This window comes from Lampris incognitus, chromosome 8 (assembly GCF_029633865.1).
Source record: "Lampris incognitus isolate fLamInc1 chromosome 8, fLamInc1.hap2, whole genome shotgun sequence".
NCBI lineage: Eukaryota > Metazoa > Chordata > Actinopteri > Lampriformes > Lampridae > Lampris > Lampris incognitus.
Genome location: NC_079218.1, coordinates 33,090,792 through 33,117,487, shown reverse-complemented (window position 1 = coordinate 33,117,487; position 26,696 = coordinate 33,090,792). Strand labels below are relative to the sequence as shown.

At 42.0% G+C, this 26,696-nt stretch overlaps 2 protein-coding genes across 4 annotated transcripts in view; both read right to left on the bottom strand.

The window, feature by feature from the left end:
• Positions 1-1,615: 1,615 nt before the first annotated feature.
• On the bottom strand, positions 1,616-9,234 carry plac8l1 (PLAC8 like 1). Of its 3 annotated transcripts, XR_008810622.1 has the most exons (5): positions 9,185-9,234; positions 6,643-6,875; positions 6,274-6,410; positions 2,998-3,537; positions 1,616-2,838 (listed from the first exon to the last, which is right to left on the bottom strand). XR_008810622.1 is itself a non-coding variant. In XM_056285298.1 (4 exons), the coding sequence occupies exons 1-4, from the start codon at positions 9,208-9,210 to the stop codon at positions 3,406-3,408; spliced, it is 528 nt and encodes a 175-aa protein (XP_056141273.1). In that variant the 5' UTR covers positions 9,211-9,234; the 3' UTR covers positions 1,616-3,405. The 3 variants fall into 3 exon arrangements, 2 of the variants coding, with proteins under 2 accessions (XP_056141273.1, XP_056141274.1); XM_056285298.1 differs by having other exon boundaries at positions 1,616-3,537; XM_056285299.1 differs by having other exon boundaries at positions 1,616-3,537; positions 6,691-6,875.
• An 8,456-nt stretch (positions 9,235-17,690) lies between these two features.
• LOC130116610 (leucine--tRNA ligase, cytoplasmic-like) overlaps positions 17,691-26,696 on the bottom strand; it is an 85,640-nt gene continuing 76,634 nt past the window's right edge. The window contains exons 28-32 of the mRNA XM_056284575.1: positions 25,603-25,713; positions 21,467-21,571; positions 19,289-19,384; positions 18,850-18,982; positions 17,691-18,171 (exon numbers count right to left, since the gene is read on the bottom strand). Coding sequence (XP_056140550.1) covers positions 17,966-18,171; positions 18,850-18,982; positions 19,289-19,384; positions 21,467-21,571; positions 25,603-25,713 — 651 coding nt within the window. The 3' untranslated portion in view covers positions 17,691-17,965. The remainder of the gene's footprint in view (positions 18,172-18,849; positions 18,983-19,288; positions 19,385-21,466; positions 21,572-25,602; positions 25,714-26,696) is intronic.

Below are 26,696 nucleotides of genomic sequence, written 5' to 3'. Positions count from 1 at the left end.
GAGAAAATTATGTTAAAAAACCTTAGAAAAGGTTATTTTAAATTTTGGTGGAACCTAATAGTAGCAACTGCACTAAATAGTCACAAGGAAAACACAAAATACATCTAAATGGGCTAATTTTTTACAGCCCAAACATTCCATTCATCTTCGCGTTACATGAGTGACAGGTGTCTTGGCACGCTCCCTTGATTTGCTGATCATTTGGGCTAAATTCAATCAGCCCACAGACAACTGACTTTTGACCAACGACAGCACAGACAGTACATACAGTGAAATGCTACTTGTGTGAGAGTGGGAAGGGAGAAAAAGTGAGCAACTGTGGCAATGGTGGCCGAGGGCGTTAGCATGAACGAGGTGGATTATTTACTTTTTCATCCATTTTCTTCAATGTCTTTGGAGGAAAATTGGAAATGAAGAGACTGGGGACACATTGTCCAAATGACGTTCAAATAACACAAAAGGGCAAACGACAAAATCTTAAATTTTGTGTTACTTGGTTTCAACGAAGGGCGGCATGGTGGCGCAGTGGTTAGCGCGGTCGCCTCACGGCAAGAAGGTCCTGGGTTCGAGCCCCGGGTAGTCCAAACTTGGTGGGTCGTCCCGGGTCGTCTTCTGTGTGGCGTTTGCATGTTCTCCGTGGGTTTTTTCTGGGGGCTCCGGTTTGCTCCCACAGACCAAAGACATGTAAGTTAGGCCATAGTGAATTGTCTGTGTGTGATGGCCTGTCCAGGGTGTCCTGCCGCCCAATGACTGCTGGAATAGGCTCCAGCATCCCCGTGACCCTGAGAGCAGGATAAGCGGTTCAGCTAATGGATGGGTGGATGGTTTCAACGAAAGGACTGGCTAATGGCAAGTGTAGCTAAGAATTCACTTTTCAGACATTGTAGGCTACATGCTACTGCATTCTGTTCTATCATGTGGCATATCATTCCATCATTCCTGCTTATGTTGCTCTTGTTATAAATGGCGTGTGCTAATGTGTACGGAGAAAAATAGTCAAATAGTGTGTGTCTGTGTGCGTGCGCGCGAGAGTTTTTTTTGGCTCTATAGTGTTGTTATAGAGCACTTGCTATAACAAGGTATATAGTGTCGTTGCTCTAACTTGGGATCTCAGATGTTATGTCGCTGCAGTGTGAACTATAGATGGGTATACTACTGTAGCAAATTCGGGGGGGGGGGCAGCCGGGAACCGCCACAGCCGGGACGCGAACCGGTGTCTTCCGCACCACGGGCGACTATGAAACCAGTCGACTAAAGGGTCCAACCCGTTGACCAAGGGCGAGCGAGTCTAATTATCCGTGGTCGTTACACTATATTTGTTAGCCCACCCACCTAATATCACCACCTGCCATCACTGTTGGTAATTGTGCTAGTGTTTGACCGCTTCAAATCCCAGAGATCCATTTAAATTCTGACAAGAGTCAGCGTCCCCGTGTGATCTGTGGAGGCCCATTCCCACCAGGAAGATAAAATAATAGATAAAGAATTCAGAATGATTAAAAAAAAATTATGTGGGCGTCCGGGTAGCGTATTGATCTATTACGTTGCCTACCAGCACGGGAATCGGCGGTTCGAATCCCCGTGTTACCTCTGGCTTGGTCGGGCGCTCCAACAGACACAATTGGGCGTGTCTGCGGGTGGGAAGCCGGATGTGAGTATGTGTCCTAGTCACTCCACTAGCACCTCCTCTGGTCAGTCGAGGCGCCTGTTCGGGGTGGGGGGGGGACTGGGGGGAATAGCGTGATCCTCCCATGCGCTACGTCCCCCTGGTGAAACTCCCCACTGTCAGGTGAAAAGAAGCGGCTGGCGACTCCACATGTATCGGAGGAGACATGTGGTAGTCTGCTGCCCCCCCCCTCCCGGGATTGACAGAGGGGGTGGAGCAGCGACCGGGACGGCTCGGAAGTGGGGTAATTGCCAAATGCAATTGGGGAGAGAAAAGGGGAGAATCCAAAAAAGAAAAGAAAAAAATTCTAAATATCTTATGACTTAATGTCTCATGATTATGACTTAGTAAGAGGCTTTTCAGGTCATAATTTGAAGGATGAAACTTGTTTGGGCCAGGTAAAGTAAACCTTCTCTGTACTAAACTGGATATGCGTTTGTGTTCTTAGATACTGTCATAATTATGAGCTACTAAGCCATAATTTTGACTTAGAAAGTTAAGATATTAAGTCATGTTTTTGACTTACTAAGACATAAGTATGAGATACTAAATTGTAATTTTGACTTAAAAAGTCATAAATACGAGATACGGCATTTTTAATTTAATCTTGTTTTTTTTATGTTATTCACCTTCCTCACTGCCAGATAAAGAAACACATGGTTGAAACTGGGTTTTTAGTTACTGGAGTTGAAACATTTGTTGGTAAAAGTCTGTCATGACTCTGCTCTGCTATATTTGAATGGTAGCTACAACGAATTTGCAAGCCACAGCGGCCTTATAGTACCTATACATGTGGCCACTCTGGCAAAGATGTAAAACACTATGTGACCTATCGTATTTTTGGAAAGTTTCCCCCAAGAGGAACAATTACAATGAACAACTCGAAAACTTACATTTTGATGTTACGATATGGGTTGTCTTAAATACATCAGCGATGGAAAGTATGAAAAGTTATGATTATTAGCATGCAAATCCCCGGGATTGTGGCTTCAAGAAATGTTTTCAATTTCATGTTGAAAAGATTTAGAGATATCCACAGACATTTACACTGGAAAAAAGGGATAATTTCTTCATCCTGAGCTGCAATCCCTTTGAGAAATCCTTGTCTCGCAGTTTCAAAAGGCTGTCATAAATTTTCTAATATGCTTGTCGTCAAATCTACTAGCTGGTGTCTGAAAAGGATGGAAAAGGTGAAATCAACAAGACAGTCACTTTCAACTGGAAAGAAGACATAATCAAGTTGACAGCAAGTAGTTTTTTTTAAATGTTGTAAAAATTCAAATTTGTCCCCCTCTAAAACATGAAATCTGTAAAAAAAATAAAAACCTCACATTATAGTGGCAGGTGTCAATACTGCTTTGCAATAATCACATTGGTGTCGCCCCAATGTTCTCCAGTGCACAAGGCAGGCAGGCTTGATTTAGTTTCCCTGACAAACCCTGGAATTAGACATGCTCTTATTCATGAGCACACCTGACATGGACACGTGTCTTTGGTTTCTCTTTACTTGAGAAAAAAAATAGTTTAAAAAGATATGGCAAACAATGTAGTCTAATAATTTCCACTCTGCCTCAGTTTGTAAAAGATAGGCTTGATGTACAATCCAAAAGCCCTCTCACGAGCATTTCAAACTTGTTTGAACCTTGTTGCACTAATTCTTAATGCTACTCATATTAATAATAAATTTCCGTGTTCATCAGATCGGAAAGGATAGCTTTGAGTTAGTCTCCAGAGCCTCCTCAGGAGCACTGCAGGGTGGTAGACACATGATATGTCTGACTCTTCATTCTCCTCTTCATCTCTCTGGTCATCTGACAGACAGCCAGAGGATAACAGCAGCACACGGTGGTCCAGTCCTCATAAACACTGCCCTGTGAACAACCAAGTACATAAAATCTCTCTCTCTCTCACACACACACCCACACACCCACACACCCATACACACAAACACAGCCACACAATCACACACAGATGTATATAGATACATGCATAAATTCACAAAAAAATACTACAAATGTACACATGCATATGCAAAAGAACACAATGACAAACAAATGAGGATATATGCAAATGCACACAAGTATGCAGACACACAAACATTCACGCAAATGCAGCAAAAAATATGAAATACACACACACACACACACACACACACACACACACACACACACACACACACACACACACACACACACACACACACACACATTAAGCACTCTGGGCAGGGGGTGGGGTTATAAGCACCTGTGTTAACAGCTGTGTTCAGCAGCTACACATTTTCAGCACAGTCTGTGTACAGGGAACCCTGAGGCACACCAGACGGGTCTCACATCCTCTATTAATGAGTCTTTAGCAAAACAAGTGCTGACTGTTTTTACACACTAGAGGGGTTGATGGTGTGGGTGAGCTTTTAACATCGGCAAGTGTCTTTCACTGAGTATTACAGAAACTAGTTAATATGTCCTTGTTTCATTTTATGCCTAACACTCTATGATGTGACTAGCCCATAATTTAATTGTAGGTTTAGTTTTTTATTAGGTGCAAAGCAACTCATTGACCTAGAAAAGAATTCACCCGCTCCATCATTCATTCACATACTGAGAGTTAGCTAGTCCATCTCTTTGTTGGGGATGGGGACAGGGGGACGGGGGGCAAAGAAACACAAAAATTGAAAGGAGGGTTCAAAAGTTAAAATGTGTTCAGCAAGGCGTGAGAGGTTTGAAAATGAAAAATATACCACTTTTCTTCCTATTGTGACCTGTTTGCACAACCCTTTAGAGAAACATGCCCTTATAAGCCTCATGCCTACTGAACACACACGAAAGGGGCATGTAACCGCTGCAGACCTCTCTCAGAGAAACATCACAAGCAGTGGAGGCGAACGCTCGGATAGCGCTGTGTGAAAAGTAGGTGCCGAGCGCCGGGAGAATATGCTTGATAGTTGCTTCTGCTCGATGAGATAAGTTTCCACACAAAAGAAATATTCCTCCTCCTTTCTCACGACTCATATTGAGACATGTCCATCCATCCATCCATTAACCACATCGCTTATCCTGCTCCCAGGGTCACGGGAATGCTGGAGCCTATCCCAGCAGTCATTGGGCGGCAGGCGGGGAGACACCGTGGACAGGCTGCCAGGCCATCACAGTGTGTGTGTGTGTGTGTATATATATATATATATATATATATATATATATATATATATATATATATATATGTATGTATATATCGTTTTTTTCGAAACCGTCAATGGCGGTATAAGCGTTCAACTAATGAGGAGCGGAATAGCAATACAGATACAGGGAAAAAAGAGTTTTAATACATTGCAGTACAGGCCCGTTTCGTGCGTCGTGCACTACCAAAATTAGGGGCATGACACTGGGCAACGTAAACTGTATGATTCTTTGTTTAACCACATTAGCAGCTGATGAGTGCACGACGCACGAAACAGGCCTGTACTGCAATGTATTAAAACTCTTTTTTCCTGTATCTGTACTGATATATATATATATATATATATATATATATATATATATGTGTGTGTGTGTGTGTGTGTGTATGTGTGTATATATACTCTGTGATGGCCTGACATGTGACAAATAAAATGACAAATAAACAGGGGTTATCTGTTATCAGCATTATATATTAATTTTATTCCATTGTTTATGTTTCTCATATCCACTTTCACAAAGTAGATGTAGTTATTTCCTCTCTGTTCCCACCCCTCGTTCTTCTTTTTCCCCCTCTTTTCCCCCCAATTGTACCCATCCAATAACCCCACTCTTCCGAGCCATCCCGGTCACTGCTCCACCCCCTCTGCCGATCCGGTGAGGGCTGCAGACTACCACATGCCTCCTCTGATACATGTGGAGTCGCCAACCCCTTCTTTTCACCTGACAGTGAGGAGTTTCACCAGGGGGACGCAGTGCGTGGGAGAATCATGCTATTCCCTCCAGTTCCCCCTACCTCCTGAACGGGTGCCTCGACCGATCAGAGTTGGTGCTAGTGCAGCGAGCAGGACACATACCCACAGACACGGCCTACCAAGCCGGAGGTAACATGAGGATTCGAACCGGCAATCCCCGTGTTGGTAGGCAACTGAATAAACTGCTACGCTACCCGGGTGCCCCTCTTTCGTTTTTTTCGTTCTTATTGGTTGGTGGGATTGATTGAGCTGTGTGTCGAGCAATGTAGAAAAATCACAGCTGGGTAAGTTAAAAAAAGACTTTAACTAATAACTAGACTTGATACTTGTCCAGATGTCTGTTTTTGTCTACTTTACTGTTGACCTCTTACTACCTAGATGAATGAGATGAATCTGCACATGTTGAGATGTGCATTTCAGCAGAAGTTGATATTGTTTTAACTTGGAGAAGGCCTCGGTCTACTGAACACAGGTTCACAAAGTCCAAACTTGCTTGAAATCACCAGCTGTCATGCCTCTCATCCATATGTACTGTAAAGTTTAGTATGTTTTTGTAAGATTATTACGATTTGATATTTTATATCATTATGATTACTGTGTGTTACACACAGGTCACCATTATATTTAGTATATACCACACACACACTCGCACACACACATAAACATTATTGCACAAACTCACCCTTATCTTGTACCTCTCGCGGATCCCAACCCGTATGGCGAAGGTGGATCCAGGCAGGAGAGGCAGGCAGAGACACTCTCCATACTGGTGAGCTAAACTCAGATCTAAACAGCACGGCAAGAAGGACCCCAGGACACCTGAAAGTCCAGTTAGGGAGGCAGGTGAACATTGCTTAATGCAAAAATTTAGTTTTTTTTCAGGTTGTTATAGCTATGTGTTTCTCCCTGAGGATGAGAAACTACCCATCTGCCTGCCTGTGCATTAGAGTGTAAAAGTGTGGCTTTGAATTGGCCTATGGCACAGGGATACAGGTTCCATAGCATGTGTGTGTGTGTGTGTGTGTGTGTGTGTGTGTGTGTATACACCCACATGTCTTCTTGTCTCCCCATATGTCAAACAAGCCGGTGCTCCAATCACCTCCTGTCTGTGTGATGGTAGTAATAGTCGTGGTAGTGATCCCAAGACCTGGTTGAATTAGCACTGGTTCCATCGCCATATGGTCAATCTTTGACTTCCAAATGTCATCACTTCTTGTGGTGAAACCCCCATCGCCCTCCTTTCCAAACACTGGTGACAAGGCGTTGGTGTGAACAGGTTTTGGTCTGAAATTAGATGGTGATATAAAAAGAAGGCAACTGTTTATGGTGATTGTTAGTCTGTCGGCCCTCAACAGCTTGTCAGTAGATGACATTCTGCTGATACTGACAAATTTTAACAGGGAGGCAGAGTGTATGAAGGAGTCAGTTACCAAAAAGAGTCTTTAAATGGAGCTGAAATAATAATAATCAAAGAAATTGACTACTGTCTGCTATTTCTGTAGTCTGAGGCCGTAAGCACCGTTAAGTAATGATGAATCGCTCAGTTCATTTTCACTTCACTCGTTTAAACCATTAGGCTAGCTTCATTATTCCAGAGCAACTGTCCTTGTTCTGATGTTCAGCATTATATGTGGGCATGGTTTACATGTATCTGATACAGGCATTTAGCCTACATTCTTTTTCTTACTAGCTGTTAATGAAAGAAAACACATCATTAGTTCCCTGCCAGTTCCTAAATTACCAACATACTGGGTAAAACTTTTAAAAGGGTTAACACTCATAAAGCTGCTGGCTTAGATGGCATCTCTACCCATGTCCTCAAGACATGTTACACTCAGCTATCTCAGGTTATTACTGACATTTATAACCCATCATTGTGTGTGGTTCCACTGTTTTAAGAAAATCACCATTGTACCTGTACCTAAGAAAACACCTGCCTCTTGCCCTAATGATTATTGACCTGATGCTTTGACCTCTGTTATTAGGAAGTGTTTGGAAAGATTGGTAATATATATAAATAATATAAAATATAACATTCCTGCTACCCTTGACCCATCACAGTTTTTTTCCAACAGATCTGTAGATGACGCTATCTCACTTGCTCTGCATACTGCTTTAGTACACCTTGAAAAGAAAAATACCTATGTCAGAATGTTGTTTATTGATTACAATTGTGCTTTTAATACAGTTGTATCATGCAAACTGGTTGAAACTCAGGAGTCTTGGTGTGGGCTACTTTATCTGTAATTGACTATTTAATTTCCTGACAGGCAGGCCCCAGAGTGTGAGAATATGAGAATAGGTAAAACATACTCATCCACATTAGTTCTTAGGATTGGCACACCTCAGGGCTGCTGTCTCAGTCCCCTATTGTACAGCCTGTTTACACACGACTGTGTTGCCAAATATGACAACACAGTCATTAAATCTGCAGGTGACACCACAGGGATTGTACAAATAAGTAACAGTGATGAGAGGGCCTAAAGGAGGGAAGTGGAAGATTTAACCACATGGTGCCATGATAACAACCTCTCTCTAAATGTCAAGACAAAAGAAATCATTGTTGACTTTAGAAAGATCAGAGAAAATTGCATTCCTATTTCCATCAATGGGTCATCTGTTGAAATTGTGGACAGTTCTAGATTTCTCAGTTTAAACATCACAGACACCCCCACATGGTCTCTAAACACCAACTGCATCCTGAGGAGGCAAAGCAGAGACTGTTTTCTGAGACATCTCAAGAGTTCTGGTATAAGCACCAAAACTCTTATGAACTTTTACGGCAGTACCATGGAGAGTGTCTTGACAGGCTGTATCACAGTGTGGTTTGGCAACCTGACTGCTCAGGACTGCAGACTGCTTCAAAGGACTGTAAAGACAGCAGCAAACATCACTGGCATGGGACTACCACAACTTCATGATATTTACACCACTCGCTGCAAAAGGAAAGCCCAAAACATGAAGGACACCAGCCACCCCGCTCATGTTCTGTTCTCGCTCCTTCCATCTAAAAAACGTTATCAGAGCATCAAATCACACACCACCCATCTCAGTAATAGTTTCTTTCCACAGGCAGTCAGGTTACTGAACAGCTGACAAACCCATATGCACCTTACATTGTTGTGTTATTGTGTACTGTATATTGTGTATGAATTCATTATGTACATTGTCTATATAGGTCTATAGTGTTGTTCTTTTTTTTCTTTTCTTGTTGGATGGTGTGTCCTTGTGTCCTTTGTCCTTGTGTGCCTTGTGTTAAGGCAGAAACAGCCAGAGCACAAGGATTTCATTGTATTCTAAATACATTTGTCATTTGAACTTGAACTTAACCATTAACAAGGATTTCATGGCGTAGTCATAGCTACTTGGTGGAAAATGTAACTAGGATTATGGTGGGATACTATTTATCCAAAATTACGAATGTTCATAGTTCAGAAATTCTGCATAAATGAGATAAAAAGGTAGATAATGTTCTATGTTTTATACCAATAAAAAGGAGCATATTAAGATGTAACTTAAGTAAGCTGTTTGCTATGAATCCATGGTGCCAGTGTTGACACACTAGGTACCAGTAGGTACAAAGAGACACTTACTGGTCTGCGCCTGTCGTCTGCTCCATGACTGAAAGCTCGACTGCTCCTCCTCTCCCTGCCAGTTTATGTCTGTGTGTGTACAAGTTTGTGTACATGTGTCTACATGCGTGTGTGTTTGAGTGGGGATCCATAGGGATGACAAAGAATGAGAGGGGGTGAAAAAGGAGTTAGAAGGAGGGAGGAAATGGTTTGGTGGGGGTCTCAAGCCTTTGAGAGGGTGTGTGCGAGAGCAGATAAACCCGTTGTGTGACAGCTTGGCCAGAAGCTGTTTGGTAGAGATAACCAATGTGGCCGAGGCTACATCATGCCCCCGCTAATACAGCATGGACACATGCAAATACAGAGATGTGTGGGTAATCGCATGGCCCTGGACAAATACAGATGTTTGCGAGCTACGCCTATGTTTATATCCATCACGTGCAGATGCACACACATGCATCTAGCAGTAATACGGGTTTAGAAAAATCCTCAACTATAGGTGTGAATGCTTGCACCCAGACAGGCATGCACACACACACACACACACACACACACACACACACACACACACACACACACACACACACACACACACACACACACACGTACACACACACACACAAACCAGCAGTCTGTTTATAACATGCTGTAACTCATAATAGGAAAAGTCCAACCATGGGGTTTAAGCTTGGATAGGAAAGGCTGAAGGCCGAGGCTTAGACCATAATAGCTCCCAGGCGCTGAGAGAGATAAATACATAGAGAGAAAAAGGGAGGTACAGTAAGTCGACAAAAGAACTGAAAGATAGCACACACACACAGCCAAAGGATACCATTCAGTGGGTCGTCTTAACAGTTGTCTGCAATTTACTTCAGGCTGTATTCATTAGTTTTACAGCATAGCATACTTACTGTATCACAGATAACACCGATGATTACAGTGAGAGTAATTGGTTTGTTACGCAACAAAGGCTAGCATACCTATCACATAAACTCACCTTTCAAAACAGAAACACAGACTTAACAGTTTCTCTGACGAACCGAATTGGCCGGATAAAATTGGGGGGGGGGGGAGTCTGAGAGGCATGTTGAGCTGAAACTTGGAACACACACGTGCACGAAGATTTCACGTAGATTGTTGTAAATGTAATTTACCTTTCAGTGGAGGCTCAAGCATTATTTACAAAGTGAGATGTAGTGAGGGTGTGTGTTTGAGTAGGTAGGTCTGTTTTCGGGCATGAGCTTTGAGCACTCAGCCCATTCAGTAGTGGAAACCATTTCTGGATTCATGGACACAAAGTGTAATGATTATATTGGCTTTCAGTTCCATTTTATTAATTTTAATAAGATTACATTGTATATATTCTGACTGTCACCATCCATTTACAAAAACCAGAAGATTATATAATACGGTGGATATAAAAGTCTATACACCCCAGTTAAAATGTCAGGTTTTTGTGATGTAAAAAATGCAACCAAGGTCAATCACGTCAGACCTTCATCCCACCTTTAACGTGAAATTGCAATCTGTGAAAGTTAAGTGAAAAACAAATGGAAAGAAATAAGTTAAAAAAAAACTTACAGTAATAACCTGGTTGCGTAAGTGTGCACACCCTTAAACTAATACTTTGTTGAAGCACCTTTTAACTTTATTACAGCACAGTCTTTTTTGTGTCATCAGCTTGTCACATCTTGACTAAGCAATATTTTCCTTGTTGAAACGTAGTAGATCTGTCAAATTGCGAGGGCATCTCTTGTGCACAGCCTTCTTCAGGTGACCTCAGATTTTTAAATTGGATTCAGGTCTGGGCTCTGGGCTGGTTCATTCCAAAACGCTGATCTTCTTTTGGTGAAGCTATACCATTGTTGTTTTATCCCCTCCCTCCCTTTTCTCCTCAATTGTACTTGGCCAGTTACCCCACTCTTCCGAGCCGTTCCGGTTGCTGCTCCAACCCCTCTGCTGATACGGAGAAGGCTGCAGACTACCACATGCATCCTCCTATGCATGTGGAGTCGCCAGCCGCTTCTTTTCACCTGACAGTGAGGAGTTTTGCCAGGGGCACTAGCGCGTGGGAGGATCACGCTATCCCGCCCAGAGCAGGCGCTCCGACAGACCAGAGGAGGTACCAGTGCAGCGACCAGGACACATACCCACCCGCAGACACGGTCAGTAGGGACACCCGACCAAGCCAAAGGTGACATGGGGACTCGATCCGGAGATCCCGTGTTGGTATGCAACGGAATAGACTGCCACGCCACCCGGACGCCCCAAGCCATACCATGTATGCTTTGGATCTTTGTCCCACTGAAAGGTGAAATTCCCCTGCAGACGCCTGAAGGTTTTGCACCAAAATTGACTGGTATTTAGAGCTATTAATGAGTCTCCCCACCTTGACTAAAGCCCCAGTTCCAGCTGAAGAAAAGCAGCCCCAAAGCCTGATGCTGCCACCCACCACCATGCTTCACCGTGGGTATGGTGTTCTTCTCGTGATGTGCTGCGTGGTTTTTGCACCAAACATACCTTTTGGAGTTATGGCCAAAAAGTTTAACTTTGGTTTCATCAGACCATAACACATTTTCCCACATGGTTTTGGGACACTGGGTGTATCTTTTTGCAAAATTTAGCGGGGCTTGGATGTTTTGTTTGTGTGAAAAATCTTCCGTCTTGCCACCCCACTCCATAGCCCAGACATGAAGAATATGGGAGATTGTTGTCACATATACGGAGCAACCGGTATTTGGCAGAAATTCCTGCAGCTCCTTTAATGTTGCTGTAGGTCTCTTGGCAGCCCCCCTGACCAGTTTTCTCTTTGTCTTCACATTAATTTTGGAGGGACATCCTGTCTTTGGCAATGTTGTGCCGTATTTTCTCCACTTGTTGGTGATTTTTCACCGTGTTCCATTGTATATCTAATGCCTTGGAAATTCTGTTGTACCCCTCTCCTGATCGATAACTTTCAACACCGAGATCCCGTTCATGCTTTGTAAGCTCTCTGTGGACCGTGGCTTTTACAGTTGGATGCAACCAAGAAGATGTCAAAAAAAATCCTACAGGAACAGCTGAACTTTATTCGAGGTTAATTAGTCACTGCAACTGATGGCAGGTATTATACTACTATTCAACACGAGTTTGAATGTGATTGGTTAATGCTGAACACAGCCACATCCCGTTATAAAAGGGTGTGCACACTTGTGCAACCAGGGTATTGTACGTTTGTTTCCCCCCCCCCCAAAAAATTTTTGTTTTTCACTTTATTTTTATAGGTTGCAATTTCACATTAAGGATGGAAAAAGTTCTGACATGATTTATCTTGGTTTCACTTTTTTTTTTTTACATAAAACCTGCCTTTTTAACAGGGGTGTGTTAAGACTTTTTATCTACACACTGTATATCAAGATGTCAATATTTAGACATTTTGCAAACATCCACCCTTGGGAGCCACTGGCTCGAAAGTACTGAGGGTCTTTACATACACAGTTTCGGTATGACCTCTTCAGAAGATGCCTGCAGGATCCATGACTGAGAAGACCTGCTCATAAGAGGCTCTGAGGCTTTATAGTTTAGCAGGGAATGCTTGGCTTTTACATGTCCCTTGAAGAAACAAAGTAGAGCAAGAAGAGTTGACACCAAGTGAATATTTCATAGCTAGGGTTTATTTCTTTGGAAAATCACACTAGATAACTGCCATCCCCTGCAAAAAATAGAAATTTGTCAGACTAGCTGCCTGACTAAATATTTGGGTAATATATACAGTGCTGCTTGAAAGTTTGTGAACCCTCCAGACATGGTCACTGTTTTTGTAAAAAACATTAAAATAAGCTTATTACACATACATCCAAATCCCAATTTGTAAAGCACCCCTTCCAAATAATGGACACACACAAAAAGAGATACATTTTCATTATTTAATTCAACAAAGGTGGTTTATTTCACAAAAACTGAAAATTTAACATGTGCAAAAGTATGTGAACCCTTGTATTAGTAGCTTGTGGCTCCTCCTTTTTGCAGCCATTACTTCAACCAAACATCTTCTGTAACCACTAACCAGTCTCTCGCATCTGCTTATGGCGATTTTTGCCCACTCTTCCTTGCAGAACTCAGCCAGTTGAGAGAGGTTGGAGGGACATCTGGTATGTAACAACTTCTTCAGTTCTCGCCACAACATTTCAATTGGATTAAGATCCGGACTTTGACTGGGCCAATCCAGAGTACGAATCGTCTTTCTCTGAAGCCATTCCTTTGTAGTTTTGCTGGAATGCTTTGGGTAATTGTCTTGTTGCATAATCCCTTTTCGTCCCAGCTTCAACTCCCTGACTGATGGCAGGAGGTTCTGGTCAAGAATTGGTTGATATGCCGGAGAATTCATGGTTCCTTGGATAATATGGAGTCGTCCAGGTCCAGAAGCAGAAAAGCAGACCCAGACCTTCACATTTCCACCACCATGCTTCACTGTTGGGAGGAGGTTCTTTTCTTCATATGCAGTGTTGGCTTTTCTCCAAACATGTTGGTTTTGATTGTGACCAAATAATTCTATTTTGGACTCGTCTGTCCAGAGAATGGACTTCCAGAAGGCCTCTGGTTTGTCCAAGTGCTCTCTGGCAAAGTTGAAATGGGCAGCTTTGTTCTTTTTTGAGAGCAGAGGCTTCCTTCTAGCAACCCTCCCATGAATGTCATGGCTATCCAATTTTCGTCTGATTTTAGACGCATGCACATTTGTCCCAGATGCTACCAGAGAGGTCTGCAACTCTCCAGAGGTGATGTGTGGGTTGGCCTTTACCTGATTTATTATTTTTCTGGTGCTTCTGGGTGATAGTTTTGATGGGCGTCCACTTCTAGGCAGAGTTGCTGTCATGTTGAAGGCCCTCCATTTGTAAATTATTTGTCTTACAGTGGATGGATGGAGCTGGAATCTTTTGGAGATGGTCTTATATCCCTCCCCAGACTGATGGGCTATCACTACCCTCTTCTTCATGTCCTCGGATATCTCCTTTGCTCTCGGCATTGTTGATTTGTATGGGACCACAGTGGTTTGGTTGGTTTCCTCTCTCTTTTAATTAGTGCAGGCCAAACCCTTTCCCAAGGATGTCTCATTTCATTGGTCTTCTTAAATGATTAATTAAGCACCCAAATGTGTTTCACCCGAGTCTGTTACCTGCTTGACTTAACCAATGCAGCTGGGGGTTCACTTACTTTTGCACATACACTAATTCCATGTTTCATGTAGTTTTTGGGCTACTTAAACAAGTCCCACTAAACAAGTACATGCAACTGATAAACATATATCTGACATTTCATACATAAAAACTGGTGATGATAGAATAAGAAAATCATGGTAAAACAACAGAAAAATCTAAACTGCTGAAGGCGTTCACATACTTTCAAGCAGCACTGTATGTCTGATGTTTCAGCTCGGGTGTATGAAATAACAGAGTGGACACATTACTATCCGGATAAAGCAACTAATATCCCAGATAATCCATGTGAAATCTCACTTTGCTCAAACACAGACACAATGACAAATGGTCCTTCAATGCTTTTATTCAAGCATTATCTAATCCTCCATCTTTGACGACTTCAAACAGGCAATAACTGAGGACTACCTACATGTGCCTTTTTAATTAATAACCAACATTAGAGTGGACCAATTTGAAGTATGTTCTGCTTGCACATTATTTGTAAAACAAGACTAGGTCAAAACCTAGTATACAGCTGGAACCGTGGATGGTCAATGTTCGAAATTGTGGCCAATTTGTTACAGGAATTCCTGGATATTAAATTTTCATCTGCTATTTTCTGTTGCCATCCCAGTAATATTTATTGTTGAAGTGTACTTCAGTAGCATATCAAATGACATATCTTTATGCATGCGCAATAATCCAGGTAAGGAAAGTTGAATCAGTTCATCTGGACACAACGTTTATTGAGAGAAACGTTTCATCATTCATCTAAGTTACCTTCTCAGTCTCAACTGACTTTAGGTATCCCCACCCCTATAATCAATACAGTGGCATAACGACTGAACCAACGATCGGTTCATATGCAAATTGCCCTGACCATTAACTAGAGTTACAATGGCCATGTGTACAATACACAGATTAGGTAATAGTTACAACTAGGATGAGGCACTCTGGCCGGGAAGATGTGCGCCATTATCAGTGTACCAGGGCCTCACTTGTAACACTTGGCCTCACAGTGACTAGCATGCCTCTGGTACGCCGTTTCCTTTCTCCCAATCGCTAAAGTGTGAATTCTGAATAATGAATAGAGCATTTGAGGTAAGCATGTATACACAACAGGTTGCAGCTATTCCTCAATCTTCTGTGAATAGTACCCATTGCCATTGAAACTCTAGTTAATGGTCACAGCAATTTAGATATGAAACTGATCGTTGGATTCAGTCGTTATGCCACTGTATTGTTTATAAGGGTGGGGATACCTGCGGTCAGTTGAGACTGAAGAGGGCACTTAGATGAGTGATGAAACGTTTCTTCCATTAAACATTTTGTACAGATGAACTGATTCAACTTTCTGGTATCACACGACATGGTTGAGCTATATTCGAGTAAAAAAAAAAACGTTATAAATGCAGTTACAAGAACAATACTTTCCACTCATATCTTGGGATGTTTGATCTGAAAGAGAACTTAATCTAATTGTAATTATACCTATTCTAATTTTAGGTGACAGGCATGGGCACAAGTCCATGAATAATGGGATGGCACCCAGTGCTTTACCTGTGCCCCCGTCCATAGGGTTAGTGGTTATGTCAGGAAGGGCATCTGACATAAAACTTTGCCAAACCAGTATCGGGACTGACGAGACAATATTGGATTGGTTGAGGCCCGGGTTAACGACGACGGCCATTGGTGTTGTGCCCTCACAGGGTACTGATGGAAACTATAAAATCCACTGTGTTGACCCGAGAAACGGGGGAAAAAAGCCAAAAGAAGAAGATACCTTTTCTAATTATCTGATAACGCCCCCTCGTCTTTCATGTTTCTATCTGCGGAAGTCTCATTTTTCTAAGACTCACTCTGTACTGACAGACGAATTCACAAAGAATGGATTGTGGCCATCGATAGCACCATCACTTGCACATCACTTGCAACCACTTTCTGCCCCGTCTGAAGGTCCTATTCACAAAATATATTGTGCAAATGATATTAAAGTGCAAACGCACCCAGTTTTGTGGCCAAGTGCAGTTTGCCCTTGTTTTGCATCTGATTGCAATTATCCATGTGGCCAAGTATAAATGGTGGCTTTGCACCAAGTAGGCATGATCCATGTCATCCTTGATGTCGTTAAGTATAGCATGAATTGTTAGATCTGGCAACCTGTATCTGTGAATGATTTCGGTCTCAGTTAAATCAAAAAGTGATATTCTCTTTCCAAATATCCGCTCACAAGCATGCCTGGCATGACGTTGCCTTCGCCTGGCTACAATCCCTGCCGCCATGATCACTGGAAAATCTGGGTGTCAGTTCGCACCAACTCTCCAAAGATGGCAATAATTTTCACTCCAACTGCATGTGGCTATTAGTGCTGCTTAGCAATGGGGCTCATTTTCATAAAAGGGGCCAATTTTGTGCCAAATGTATGCATATTACCCAATTTAAATACATGCAAATAGCACCGGCGCACCAAGACGCTATTTGTGTGGCAGCACAGTTAGGGGTGCATGTCACCCTTTGTGGGTGCTTTGAGAATTACACGGTGTCTTTTTCTCATATTTGTGCAGGTTTAACAGCCACAAAAGTCGTGATCCTTTTGTGAATTCGTCAGTGATTGTTTTGCCAGAGTGACTGTTATTTGGGTGCTTTAACTATGTTCTCTACCCTCCTGCCTCTCGACACTCGGCCAACCAATCATGTACTTTCAGTGAGGTTGTTGGTGACCTGATCCAGCGGCCCATTCGTGTTAAACATGATCACTCAGTTACTCAGTCAGTCAGCGATGTTTGCATTTGTAGGACTGGCCCACCAGCCGGTCCAGAAAAAAAATTAAACCGAAGAAGGTTGGCTGCCCTCCCATATTACCATAGATATAAGAGGAAAAAAATTCAGTTAATTCATTTTAAGTAAATTGAATTAAATTCTTTAAATCAAAACTTATAGAACTTAAAGGAGGAGATGAAAAATTTTAAAAGCCGCTCTTTGTCCCAGGTCAAATCCTTTTAGGGACATTTTGAAAAGTTCCATGAACAAGCTCTTTTTTTTTTCTTTTGCTCTGAGAAATTAGCAAAGGTTGTAAGGAAGCCATTGTAGTGCAAGTTGCATCACCATAATCAGGCTTCCAAAAGCCATAAGCCTTTCCGTTCTTTGATGCAGTACACTGCATAACAAAATCCAATTTTTTGCTCTAATCTGAAAGTAGAGCTTTAAATGGTTTTCAAAAAGGGGGAAGTCTGAAGCCAGCTTTTTCTGGTACAATTTGATTCAGACATTCCCTCAGGACAAATTCAGCATCAAAAAGGTATAAAACCTTCAGACGGTGATTTTTTTTTTTTTAATACAGCCTGTATCTGGCTAATCCAACTGCACAAGCAGTGGCAGATGACAAGGTCTTGAAAAACATACAACATGCATATACATATCCCCATCACAAATGTGGCAGGCATAAGGTGAATCGTAATGAAGGCAAGAGTCGCTTTCAAGTCAGCATTGTATGGCTTTGTAACACAATTTAATCTTGGCATTTCACATTGTAAATGTGAACCTTTCACAAAATACTAAATGCTGAATGTGTCCCAGAATGTGTTTGCATGTGTGGTCTATATGTGTGTATGTGTATGTGTGCATTACTCTAGTGAACAAGATAAACAAGAGTGTCCCCTATGTCCACTGTAAGTCCATTGTCAGCCATTGTGATCTTCTTGTCCTCCAGGCTGATACTGAAGACAGACTTGTCGGGGACAAGTAGCTTGCCCTGCTCCTCCCGTCCCAGAATGGGCACCCGGCGTGACCCTAGCACAGGGTCCTCATACCGCATCAGTTTCACCCTGGACAGATCTGGGGATGGTGGGGATGAGAGTGGAAGAGAAAAAAAGACCAAGGCAAGGTAGATGTTGATGGAAGAGAGAAAGAAGAGGAGGGTAGAGGAAGAAAGAAGGAGGTGGTGAAGAACAAACGATGGAGAAGGAAAAGGCAGAGAGAAGAGGATTAAAACAGGAAAAGAAGAAAACTGGAATATAGTAAGGCCAGTCGGCAAAACTGGCTCATATACTCATCATTGAGACCACCAAAGAAATGGAAATCTGTCAGTGGAGATGCTGAATCATTTGGTTTGTCTGTTTGTATTAGTTGTAACGCAAAATCAAAACACGTGCTAGCGTGTCAAGGGACCACATATGTCAAATGGGGCATATGAACTTTGTAGTCTTCAGCAAAAATAAAAATGAACACAATCTGAAATATGATTCGGAAAGACAGCGAATAATCATGTTCAATGGTGAAATGTGGCTATTTTACAAGAACCCATGTGCAGATGGAAATATGTATAAAAACCGCACAAGCACATTAGCAGCTTCAGGTATCAACTCAGGAAAAAAAATGTACACTGCTAAATTTCACCCTTGAGTGACTTTTTTCCCCGCTTTCGTTCATAATAGTCCCCATTTTATGGAGCACTGCTGCGGAGGTGCCCAGAGTTATGAGAGATGCTGTAGTATTTCTATTCAGACCACTGACCTTTGATGAGTCTATTGACCTTGGCAAGTCGTCGCACAATGCTGTCCCTGCTGTCGCCCTGTCGGATGTCAATCTTGGTAGAGAAAAGACCATTGGATGGCTGTGGGTTGATCAGAGACACAGACACACCAGGCTATTGGGGGAAGGGGGGAAGGGGGGGAGAGAGAGACAGACAGACAAAGATAAACTTGGCTGATAAAGCCTTGTGATTGATAAGGGACAATTTTGCTGCAGAAGGGGTGCACACTTGTAGACACACTACACACAAAGAAAAGGGCGTACACACAGATTAAAACACTACAGACACTAGCATGCATACCCAAGCACATTCTGAGCTACATAGGTATGCTAACAAGAAGAAGCCACACACACAGACATACTCCCACCAAAACAGACATCCTTTTTGATCGCACTAAACAGCCGAGACAAAAGCATTTACCTCTGATCTGAAAACACTGAAAGGTTTCCCTGGACAACAGTCCTCCTTCACTTTGTCATCAGCCTCTGATGCAAACAGGACATCTATCTGTTCCAACTGGGGAGAGCAGAGGAGAGAAAGTTATGTGTGTGTGTGTGGGGGGGGGGGGTGAGAGTGAGATGAGATGGATGGGTTTGGGGGGGCCACTGAGAGGTAAGAGAGAAGCGAGAGAGGATATCAGAATAAGAAGGATACGAGTAAGGATGGGGAAGAGAGAGTGAGTGAGAGAGAGAGAGAGAGGAAAGAGTGATATGAAAGAGAGATCAGACATAAAAAAGATTGTGAGTGGAATATGAGTGTGATATCAAGAGAGCTACAAAAATATAAAGAAAGATGTCATCAGGCTTGTGTATGGGACAGTGTATGGAAGTGTTTGGTATTCAAAGTGTTCAATGGTTGATGGTTTCAACCAAGGCCCTGCAGTGATCAGAGAGCGGACAGCTGTCTTAGTAATCTATCCCATAACCCACACCCCAAACTGAGGATGAGATTTCAGCTTGAGAGCTGAAACAGACCTAGGTTTACAATCTAGTCAAAAGCAAAACATGGAATTTATCCTAAAAGTGGCATAAGATAGAGAAAATGAAGGAGGAAAAAGTACGCATCCCCATTTTGGTTCTTTTGCACAAGACTGTATAACACTGGCACAATCGAATGACTATATAAAGAAAAATGGAGTCCGCACACTGAAGGACACATTCCCGTATGGTTTCACTGACAAAACAAAATTTTTATATGTCAGTAACCTAAATCAGCAGATTGAATGTCCATAACCAAAAAATAGCAGTTGACTTTTCTCATACACACTCATTTATCTGGCAAGCACCTGTTTACTCGTTAAATATGCATATGCATTCATACAGCCACCTCTGTGAACCATGTTTAGTCCTACATGAGATACTAAGTCTACAGTGCCATACTGATCCTCTGTTCTGAGTATATTTGGCACAATGGTCTAATAGTGTAGAATTTGGAGAACCATTTTCTTCGTCATAGGTGATAAGAGATAATGGAACATTAAAGAAAAAAATACTACACTGGCTAACCGGATATAAATTCAGAATATTGTTTGCACAAACATTTAGGAAGAGTCTAACTTCGCACTAAATTTCCCACAAGTGTGCAGTGGCAAGATGGCTTTAAAGTCATGTGGAGTGCGGGGAGGTGTGTTGAGGGCATCTAGCTGGGAGAGCGTGGTCTGCTGTGTCCGGTGGGCCCAAACACCACGGCCTCTGCCTGGAGCTGTGCCCGAAGAGGAAACATCGAGGGTGGTCTGACAGGATGCGAAGGTGGGGCAGGCTAAGCTAACTGCTAGCCCATGGAGACCGGCAGTTCCGACAGTCATCCTGGCTGACGTTCATTACCTTGAACTGTGATTATTTATTTATTTATTTTGTTTAGTTTGGATATATGTGTTAGTTTGGACATGTGTGTTCTTGTAGTTTTTAGATATGTTTTCGTCTTTGTGTTGCACTGCTGTGGGCTGGGGGAAATGACAAATAAAAAAGTGTTCCAGATTCCTGAAGTCGACGAATCATTGGACTGCAGTTTTATACTCGTCATGTGACCCTATATGATCTTTAAATTTCACACACAAATTTTGTAATAATTTTCTTTATTCTATGTATTCTTGCAATATTTCTAAATGCCTTAGTTATATGTTTTAGTGTAATCGTTCAAATAAACTATTGGCAGTAATATATGACCAGTTTTGGCCCTCGGTCATGTGTGGGGCTTGGCTAACAAACATTTATTTCACGCTTTATTGCCTTATCATATGTAGTATCACTGCCTCTAAATCTTGCCTATTTATTGGTCCATTGAATTGTTACTGAGTTGTTACAATTGTATAATTTCCCATTATTAAACCCACTGTGTAATAGTATGTCAATTAATAACATAATTAGTTACCCTTTACATTTTGCGGCCTTTGCTACTGTAGTTGCATATGTGTGTGTGAGTGTGTGTGTATATAGGGGGAAAAAACTTTAATGCATTTCAGTACAAGTGTTTTTTTTCCATACGTCTATCTTAATATTCCGCTCCTCATTTGTTGAGCACTTTTATCTACACCATTGATGATTTCCGGGAAAAACGCTATATATATCTTGCTGCAGTCTAATGGCTAGTGTTACACACCTCCAGGGAATTGGTGAGGTAGACTTGGTTCTCTAACAGAACTGCCCGCTCATCAAACTCCAGCTCCAGGTCCAGAACCCGTGGCCCATTCTTCTCCAGGTTCTCCTGCAGGACAAAGTGGGATTCAAGTTAGTCAGAACCATACAGCCACACGCATGAATGAGTGAATCAATATACCTTTTTGCCACATCAACTTTACAGTTGTTAGTAAGATCTCCAAGTGCACTAAAAATCCTGAAATACAGTACACAAGAGAAAACTTTGATCACAGTTATAGACAAACCCCTACTTTGATACCTCACAAACAAATTAGGATGAATGCATACATAGAGATCAATCTTGTACATAGGTAAGTATCGTATGTGTAATGCCAGAAACCTTGTATTGCGCAGTATTACACAGTAAGTTTAACAGTAGGGCAGTAAAGTGTGGTGCACTGTACAAGGCCTGTAATAACCAATAGTGTACAAAAGATGAAAAAAGGCAGTGAAGTATTAGAGAGAGAGACTTTTAGAAGTATCTCAACCTATAATGTCTTAAGGATGCCCATTATCTCCAAATCTGTAGAAAGTGACTTAAGTGGAGAGTGTTTCAATCCACTTAAATTACTTCTGCTTGTCCTTTTTTTTTCCATGGGAAGAACTCTAACTTTGGATCACTAAGAACCTCTTTTTAGCTATCTGGAAATGTCTCTTATTCTTGTCCTATTTTGCTGGTGACTTCTATCACTAAACCACAATCAAGTAAGCCAAGAGTGTAAATACCTCCTTTAAGTCTTAATTTGTAACAGCAGCAAGAGAATTTGGAAAAGGGAATGGACTGGACCACCACAGAAATAATACGTCTTTATTTATCGAGCTACAGCACATATAAATTAATTACTGGATTGATGCTTTAACTAAGTTTGATTAAAAAAAAATGTAAAAAAAAGCCAGGTGTCAAAACTAGGTCCTTCACATCAGGAGATGTGAGGAAGTAAATCAAAACCTGAAAATCTCAAAGAACACCTTGAGCAAAAAACTTTGACCAAGACCACACTCATAAATATTCATACCAGTTTACACTCTTCATTCTGTTAGATGGATCACTGGGGCCCAAGGTCAACTGCCTTCATCGGGACGCCACTGGAGTGTACAGTGAGCCTGCTCTATCTCAATTGAGTGCCCGGTCTCTAGACTTAGTATTTTCGGGAGCCATTCTTGTAGGAAGGCAATTGCGTTTTTCCCCTCAACTCCTTCTGGAAAGCCAACCAGCCTTACATTTTGCCTTCTCACCCTGTTTTCCAAATCATCAAGCTTTTCTTTTAGATCATTAATTTCTCCATCTCTCTTTTTTTTCTTTTTTTTTTTGTAGTCATTGAGATCTTGGTGCACAAAGTTGAGGCTTTCCGTGTAGCTCTGCTGCTTGTCTTCTATCTCTTTTAACACGTTGCCCCAGTGCACGATTGTCGCTGACAAGTGTTTCCACCGACTCAGATATAACATTCAACTTGTGGCCCAATAAGGTTTGAATTTTGTTAATCACTTTATCCATTTCCTCAAGAAACCATGCCGGTGAGGCTTCGGTATTAGCTGTGGTCAGACTAATGCTAGCGCTAGCCATACTTGGAGTGTTTGTCTTTCTGCTTTTGTTTTCCTTTATCGCTGCTTCAGCTTTTTTCAGGAACATATCCATATCTTACAATCCCATGATTATATCAATGCGACAAATCCTAACATCAAGTTGTCAATTGACTATTCCAAAATGTCTGTAAACTTTCTAGACTTATCGATTTCTATTGATGGGAGTGGCTCTCTACAAACCACAACATAAAGAAAGAGTACAGACAGGAACACTTTACTCAGATCTGACAGTTTCCATGCCAAGGGACTTAAAAACAACATTCCCTTTGGACAGTTTCAGCGTTTGAAACGCATTTGCAGCAATGATTCAGATTTTGAAAAAGAGGCCAAAGACATGAAATTGAGATTTTGTGAAAGGGGTTATTCCCCAATTTTGATTGATGGTGCAATAAAAAAAAAGCCCAGTCTCAAAATCGGTCTGACCTCTTAAAGAAAAAGAAGAAAACTAATATGGTTAAAAACAATCCCAGACCATGCTTCATCACACAATACAGCCGCTGTGCCTCCAGGATGAAACAAATAATCAGGTCCAATTGGAAAATGATTAATAGTGATCCACTTCGAAAGGAAATTTTCCCAAATCCACCTATGACAGTGTTCAGAAAAGCACCTTCTATAAAAGACAAACTTGTCAGGAGTTACCTGCCAGGCTCAAAAGAAAAAACATGGTTGCATAAAGACCTTTGGGGAACTTATAAGTGTGGGTCATATAAACACTGTGAGGGTGTCATTCAGTGCAAGACATTCCTTGACCTGAAAACCCAAAAAGAATACAAAACCAATGGCTTTATCAATTGTAATTCTGAGTTTGTTGTATATCGCCTACAGTGCCCATGTGGGTGCTTTTACCTAGGTAGGACAAAGAGGAAATTAAAAGAACGTTTGTCTGAACACAAATACGCAATAAGGATCAACAATGAAGATTACCCAATGGCCAAACACTAGAGAGAAATGCACCATAGCGACCCTTCATCCTTAAGAGTCCAGGGTATTGAGATGATAAAGAAATCTGTACGTGGGGGGGTAGATTGAAAAAGTTGCTGCAGCAGGAAACTTTTTGGATCTGGAATTTTAAGGCAATGGAATATCCAGGTTTGAACGAGGAGATAGACTATAGGCTTTTTTTGTAAAAATGTCTAATTTATAGTCTACTGTTTTTCTGAGTCACTGTGAACATGTACCTTTATTGTGATATAGTTGTGGGTGTGTGTACAATTAATCTGTGTTTTTGTTTTCTTTTTACAATGAACTGTGTTTGGCATGTGATTGCTCTCTAGGATCTGTGTGAGGGGCAGGTCTTAGTAATTGGTTGCTTCAGATCCAATCAAGCAACTAACACCTGTGCTCTGTGTCTGCACAAAAACCATTCACTCCTGTTTTGTCTCACTATGCCCTGAAGAAGGCCCAAGCCACTATGCATGGGCATTTTTAGGTCCTTTTTGGATATGTCCAAGTTTCAATAAAGACATTTTTAATTACACGGAGTGCCTTGGTCAGAGAGATTTGTTCTCTTTTTCTCATCTGAAACTACTAACCTTGGACCAAAGAGCACCCAACAAATATATTACTTAACTACAGAGAGGACTGAGCACACCACTGACTCCAAACATATCCAATATAATTGTGTTGAATTGTGATGAAAGGCAGCAGTAGCTGTTTCAGTACTTGCGTTGCATGGAAATTAGTTAAAATAAAAGAATTAGAATAGCAGCTGGTCCCCCCCCCCATTCTGTTTGATCTTGGCTGTGAAACAATAACGCCTGAACAAAGCCTCGAGCCACGTGGCGATGCAGTGAATCATTTTAACCAGCATCCTACTTCAGATGCTTCATCAGTGACCTGACCTCCACTGTGTAATCTCCTTGACCAACAGAAACAACAGCTACGGTTACAACCTGTTTGTTTCAATTGGATTTTTATTTTCTAATAATTCCCGGACATAGTAAGTGATAAAGCTGGGCAAATAAACATTTTATTGTTCCTTGCATCACTAGTGAACTGTGAAATTCAGGTGAGGAAGCACTCAGGCTTGGCAATGTCTAACAGCAAATCGGCATGGTCTGGGACCAGGCCAGCCATAATGGTTCTATAGTCAACATGAAGAGATGTTGAGGGAAAAGTGAGCGTGTGTAATTTGGACATCAATTTATACAAATAAGAGCCACAGGAGGCGTCTAATGGGCACTTTTCAGGCCAAGTGTGGACACACATTGCTGAGTCACACAAGGCTAGTTAATTTGGCTCAGATCCAAATAAAATCTCATCCAAATGACAAGTCTAACTGTAGAAATGGTTTACAGCAATTGCAATAAGTAAGAAAAAGATGACAGGGCAGGGAAGAAGAAAGGAAAGAAATGTAGAGAGGCGGGGATAAGACTCAAATATGGAAGAAGAGGAGAGACAGAGTGAGAAAAGGGAAAAGGGCAGGACAATGTCAGCATTAACTGCCTGTTAATTACTCATGGTACAAACATAAATACAGACACAACAGTCATAAATACAGACACAACTCACCTTGATCATGGCTACAAACGGCATGACTCTCTTCATGTACTTCTTCAATTCAGGTAGGGCTCCTAACTCACCGGCTATTACTTTGTTGTCTGGCAAGACTCCACCGTTGCTCTGGACAAATGAAACAAGGACGGATGACAACTGACAATACTATATTACAGAATAGATAAGACTATAACACGATTATATAGAGAAGTAAGTTTCTTTTATTAATCCCCTTGGGGAAATTAATTTACTGCAAATTAACCCATCCTAGCTATGATCTGTGTAGCCAGAAGCAGTAGGCTGCTGCCTTCATGCTGTGCCAGGGACCAACTCCAGTTCTTTTTCCCATTGCCTTGGTCAGGGGCACAGACAGGAGTATAAACCCTAACATGCATGTTTCTTTTGATGGTGGGAGAAACCAGAGCACCTGGAGAAAACCCACCGCAGACACGGGGAGAACATGCAAACTCCACACAGAGGACAACCTGGGATGACCCACCAAGGTTGGACAACCCCAGGGTTTGAACCCAGGACCTTCTTGCTGAGGCGACAGTGCTAACCACTGCGCCACCGTGCCGCCCAACCCAGAAAAAGACTATAACAATGACCCAGACACACAGAAATGATTGAGCTATTATCAAATCCTGAAATTTCAATGACAACACCAAGGTGTAAAAAAAATCCTAAATAAGTGAAAAGGTTTGTAAAGGTTTTGTTCCCTTGAAGTGGAAAGGCTGTGCCTACTAAGAGATCAAGAACGACAGAAACTTTCTACCCCCCCCTTCTTGTCAACCCCTTAATTTCTCCTCTTCAATGTTTTTTTTACCCCCCTTTTTTCCCCACTTGTACCAGGCCAATTACCCCACTCTTCCAAGTCATCCCGGTTGCTGCTCCAACCCGTTCTCTGCCGATCCGGGGAGGGCTGCAGACTATCACATGCTTCCTCTGATACATGTGGAGTCACCAGCCATTTCTTTTCACCTGACAGTGAGTAGTTTCACCAGGGGGATGTAGCACATGGGAGGATCACGCTATTCCCCCCAGTTCCCCTCCCCCTTGAACAGGAGCCCTGAATGACCAGAGGAGGTGCTAGCGCCGTAACCGGGACA